The sequence below is a fragment of the Etheostoma cragini genome, chromosome 11, assembly GCF_013103735.1.
Source record: "Etheostoma cragini isolate CJK2018 chromosome 11, CSU_Ecrag_1.0, whole genome shotgun sequence".
Classification (NCBI taxonomy): domain Eukaryota; kingdom Metazoa; phylum Chordata; class Actinopteri; order Perciformes; family Percidae; genus Etheostoma; species Etheostoma cragini.
The window spans coordinates 26,739,685-26,744,799 of NC_048417.1; the positions used below are offsets into that span (position 1 = coordinate 26,739,685).

At 41.2% G+C, this 5,115-nt stretch overlaps 1 protein-coding gene across 1 annotated transcript; it reads left to right on the forward strand.

Moving 5' to 3' along the window:
• Positions 1 to 905: 905 nt before the first annotated feature.
• On the forward strand, positions 906 to 2,212 carry LOC117953211 (trace amine-associated receptor 13c-like). The gene is made up of 2 exons (XM_034886039.1): positions 906 to 1,108; positions 1,391 to 2,212. The coding sequence occupies exons 1-2, from the start codon at positions 933 to 935 to the stop codon at positions 2,208 to 2,210; spliced, it is 996 nt and encodes a 331-aa protein (XP_034741930.1). The 5' UTR covers positions 906 to 932; the 3' UTR covers positions 2,211 to 2,212.
• The last annotated feature ends 2,903 nt before the right edge of the window (positions 2,213 to 5,115 follow it).

The following is a 5,115-nucleotide window of genomic DNA, read 5'->3' on the forward strand; positions in this document are numbered from 1 at the left end:
TCTTCCCCCTCTCTCTCCCCTTGCTGTCCTGGGGAATAAAGGCCGAGATGAACCTCTCTCCATGATGAAGCTCTCATTGTCCTTGGCGTTGTGGAGGAGACTTAAAGGATTTAGGGGATGTATAGGTAAACTGACTGGTTACTCTCGCCGTTGCTCTTCTTTGCAGAAGAAGCAACCGGCCTGTGGCTTGTATGAAAAAAAAACTGGGGCGTATCTTTATCGGAGCGGAGAGCCGATTCAGGGGGACGCCCTGTGACGCAGCTGGTGGAAGATCAAGCAGTGACGTGAATGGCCGTGATTGCTTGTGTGGCTTCCGGTTCCTATCGAACGCTGCGCAGACGTGCCTGGTGAAAAATACAGTCAACTTTCACGTGACTGGTCGGCAGTGGGCCGTCACCAAATTTAAGTTACATGTGATTGTGTTATGAGAAAGCTTTGCATCAGATTACACGCATAAATACAAATGGAACTGACCTTACACGAAGGGAAGCTTACTCGATTCCAGGTCCAATTTGACATTCACTTCCACCAGAGTTCAATCCAATTCAACTTGGTCACGCCAAAACTGGGATCTTGGAGCACCAGGGGGCTGGAATTTTCTGTTACATTGGGGACATTTTGATAAGTTTGCTTTTTATCTACTCCATGGCAAAATAATACAAGCAACAGAGAGGCCAGAGAGGTACCTTTGGTTTCCAAATGGGGTTTAAAAGACAAAACATGGGGCAATTATTAGGCAGGGTTTGAAGACTTACGGGGCTGTGGGTTTGGAAAGCTTAAAACAATGTGTACAGCAAGGAAGGAAGGACAGTGGTATCCGACAGAGACTTACAGGGAGAAAGGGAGGGGTGGAGACAAGGGTAGAAAGAGATAAATGAGTTGTATGACAGAGTTTGAAGCAGACAGCTGAGGTCTCTCTCATCCTCCCACTAATGAGGGAGACACAGGACGGAGCAGAGCTCTGCTTTCCAAAACTCTTCAACACCTCCTGCAGGAAGCTGACGCCTCCTTGGTTTGAAGTGATGCTCATTCACATTTTACTTTCCTCCATCTCTCTGGTCACTGTAGCTCTCAACCTGCTCGTCATTATCTCAGTCTCCCACTTCAGGCAAAGATCCTTGTCTCAGCAATTGATGTTAAATGTATGAACACTGTTTCAGGGTCCTGGCATAATGCAAGCCGGCTGGCTTGTCCTAGTGTCATGGGTTAGTGGGACACTTAAGGGAGCCATTGGTTATGTTGTTAGCACTGTTACACCTGTGCTTCTTTTACTATAATAATCAAATTGCCTGCTCAAAATAAGGCCTGTTGGTATTACAGATCAGAAAAAATTAAACAATTTTTTTTGTCAGATATGAGGACTTAATGATAACAATCTCCTTCCTTCCAGGCAGCTCCACACACCCACCAACATCCTCCTCCTCTCTCTGGCTGTCTCAGACTTTCTAGTGGGCTTCGTGCTGATGCCGGGAGAAATCCTCAAAAAAACATCCTGCTGGTTTCTTGGTGACTTTGTGTGTACTTGGTATAATTATCTAGAACTTATCATTATTTCATCCTCAGTAGGTGACATGGTGCTGATATCAGTTGACCGTTATGTGGCTATTTGTGACCCTCTGCATTACAACACCAGAATCACCATGAACAGAGTTAGATTCTGTGTTTGTTTGTGTTGGCTCTGTTGTGTTTCTTACAGCCTTCTCTTTACAAAGGTTTTACCGACTCACCCAGACAGGTATGCTCCTTGTTACGGAGAATGTGTGTTGGTGGTTGGCTATATCGCAGGGATTGTGGACCTTGTTTTGACCTTTATTATTCCAGTTACTGTAATCGTAGCTCTGTATGTGAGAGTATTTGCCGTGGCTGTGTCTCAGGCTCGCGCCATGCGCTCTCACGTTACAGCTGTCACACTCCAGCTGTCAGGGACTCCAAAGGCAAAGAAATCAGAGCTGAAAGCAGCCAGGACTCTTGGTGTTCTCATAGTTGTGTTTCTAATGTGTTTCTGTCCATATTACTCTGTTTCTCTTGCAGGTGACAGCTTGGTCAATCCTTCATATGCATCCTTTATTGTCCCAATGTTTTATTTTTTAAACTCTGGTCTAAACCCTGTGATCTATGCCTTGTTTTACCCCTGGTTTAGAAAAGCAGTTAAACTCATAGTTACTCTTCAGATACTGCAGCCTGGCTCCTGTGAGATCAGCATGCTGTAGAGAGGCTGTGGAGGGACTGAGATCAGAATAGGTCTAAAGATTAAATGAATGAATATGTTCAGTGTGTTAGTTATGAAATAGAGAAATTGAAGATATACTTTCCCGTCATTAAGTCTAAATTGTGTGTGATTAACAACTGGAAGGCCTGTTCTTCAGCTTTTTCTTGTTGTTTATTGTGTCTCTCTGATGCTGCTGCATTTAAAGAAAGAGTCATAAGCAACATATACTGTTTCTAGGTAATCACCAAGTCTAATGCAAGCTTTAAATTCACACATGTACGACACTTAGGGAACATTCTATCCCAACACAACAAAAGATCTCCTAAATCTTTGTATATATGTCTCTGTTTGGTCAGAGCACAGAGAAAAAATGTCCCTAAACAGCCCCACTTTCCTGTGTAGTAGAGAAAAAAAAAACATGTTTGCCAAAAGTGCCATTTATATTTGATTGTGTGTTTCTGTGACACAAATATATAAAGCACTATGATGTTCTTTTGGGAAGAATTTAAACAACATTATTTTTGAAAAGATTAGAATTAAATTTAACATACTTTGACATATTATACAAATGTCTAATCTGTCATTTGATGCCTCTTGGCTTCTTTATGCACATTAATACAACTTTTTACCTGCGGTGCGCAAACTTTCGAACCACACTGTAAGTAGCATGAAATATGATAATAAATTAGACTTATTCATAATGTGATGTCCTGTCTTTTTATTTATGATTTACACTATGTGATGTAATCTGGACTGTCAATACAGGTCCCCACTTATTCATTAAATACTTTGGTGACTCGCCAGAAGATGGAGCTGATGATTTGTATTTTGCAAGATAGAAATGAAGTAAAGCAGATGTGATGATAAGATGAAAAGCAGTGTAGTCCTTTGTCAAGTCCAATACCGGGATTAGTCAAGACCCAGTCCAAATGAGAGTGGAACAATAGAATTCCTTTCAAGACCACTTAGATACCTGTTCATAAACTATGTGATGCAAGAGACACTATATCTTTTGTTTTAAGATAATCATTTTGCATTATTTTTCTAATGATCCAAAAGCAAGTACAGTGTAACAACACTGTAGGAATTAAATTAGGCTATAGACAGGTGTCACAGGTGTCCCTAAAAAACAGAAAGTTCACATTCTTGAACGTATCACGTGTCTTGAAGAATCCACAGTAACAAGTGCTCAGGGACATTGTGTCTGTGGCCAAAATCAAAAAAAGCTTTGCTGCTCGGCTCCTAATTATCATCAAGGGATTTATTGGAAATTTCCTTGGGTACATAAGGTATATCACATGTGGCCAATCAAACTCATCTCCAGAGCTGACAAATATAGTACACCCAAAAGTAAATGAAAGAGCAAGACACTTCAATGGGGTTACTGACTTCTAACATGATAACTGGAAATGTTTTTTTCACTTCAACAAGAAGACCAAAAATGTAGTCTATTTAGTAAAATTGTGATAAGATATATGTGGGTACACATAACATACACCACAAGGATGAAAGCACAATAGTAGCATCAGACATAATGATGGCATAATCTTTAATACGGGGAATGGATCAAAGTGAAACTCCAAAACCCACTACAAAAACTAAAGATCAAGATGAAAGAGGAACATCAATTCTGAACCGGCAGGTTCAGAATTAATATCTTTAATTGTGTGTCTCCAATCCCAACATAAGCATAATGCCAGAGTACACTAAGTAACCTAGGACACAAACTAATGAGCTGATCATTTCAGACAGGTTTGTTTATCCTCAGAAACCTCTAGAACAGTGGTTCTCTCCCGTGGGGGCGCGAGTACACTACAGGATGGGAGGGGGAAAAAACTGGAAAAAAACAACAACATAATAATACTTTAACATGTACGTCAAAATGCACAACTCTGCCGTGCCTTTGTACGTAAATGTGTTATTCCAGTAATCGTCTCCGTTAGATATCAAACATGAACCAATTAAAATCGAGATATTACTGTCCCTTTGCGTAGCTGACATCATTACACCAGCTACGTTGTAAGCGCAATCCCCACGAAATTCAAATTCAAAATAACAGCAGCGGAGTCCGGCAATATCACAGCGGTGAGGAATTTCTCAAAACTCGATTTTAATAAAAAAAAAAAAAAAAAGAACTAATAGCAAGATGGAGGTCTACGCCAGCCTTAGATGGACTACTGCAGCAAAAGGGACAAATACGTTGCATCGTTTCAAACTGACTGGTACGGAAGAAGAGATGTGGCTATGTGGCCGTGCTAACAGTGACTTTCAAACTAAAGCGCCGTAAAGACGAGTTTTACAACGCTGTGATCGACGCCTTCACGAGGAAGCGTCGGATGGATTTTATGTACAAATCTACCGATTGGTGAGTCAGAAACTATTTTGGGTTTAGTGTGATTGAACTAATGCTGCAGCCATTTGCCTTCATATTCAGTTGAGCAGTGTGTGTTTTCATTGTTGCTGGCTGGGACTGACAAACATAGCCGCTGTGCAATAATTACAACAAAGATGGTTTCATAACTTGCATTCTGATGCTGGACATTAACGCGTGTGTGTGTGTGTGTGTGTGTGTGTGTGTGTGTGTGTGTGTGTGAGAGAGAGAGAGAAAATATGTCACCCAGAGTATTTGCCTAAAATCTGAACTTTGCGGGAACACACGGTCATCGCGTTCTTCAAATTAGTTGAGTTTAGAAGTCCTAAGGTCCAGGTATAAACTGTGGGGGGGGATCAGGCTTTTGCAGTTGCTCCCCCGAGACTCTGGAACAAGTTACCCCCCGATATTCGCACTGTTACAGATGTGGCTCTTTTTAGGTCCAAACTCAAGACATATCTGTTGAATCAGGCTTTTAATACGTAGCAGTGGTGGGACAGTTTCATTCTTTTGTTTCTTTGAGACCTTTTCTGAT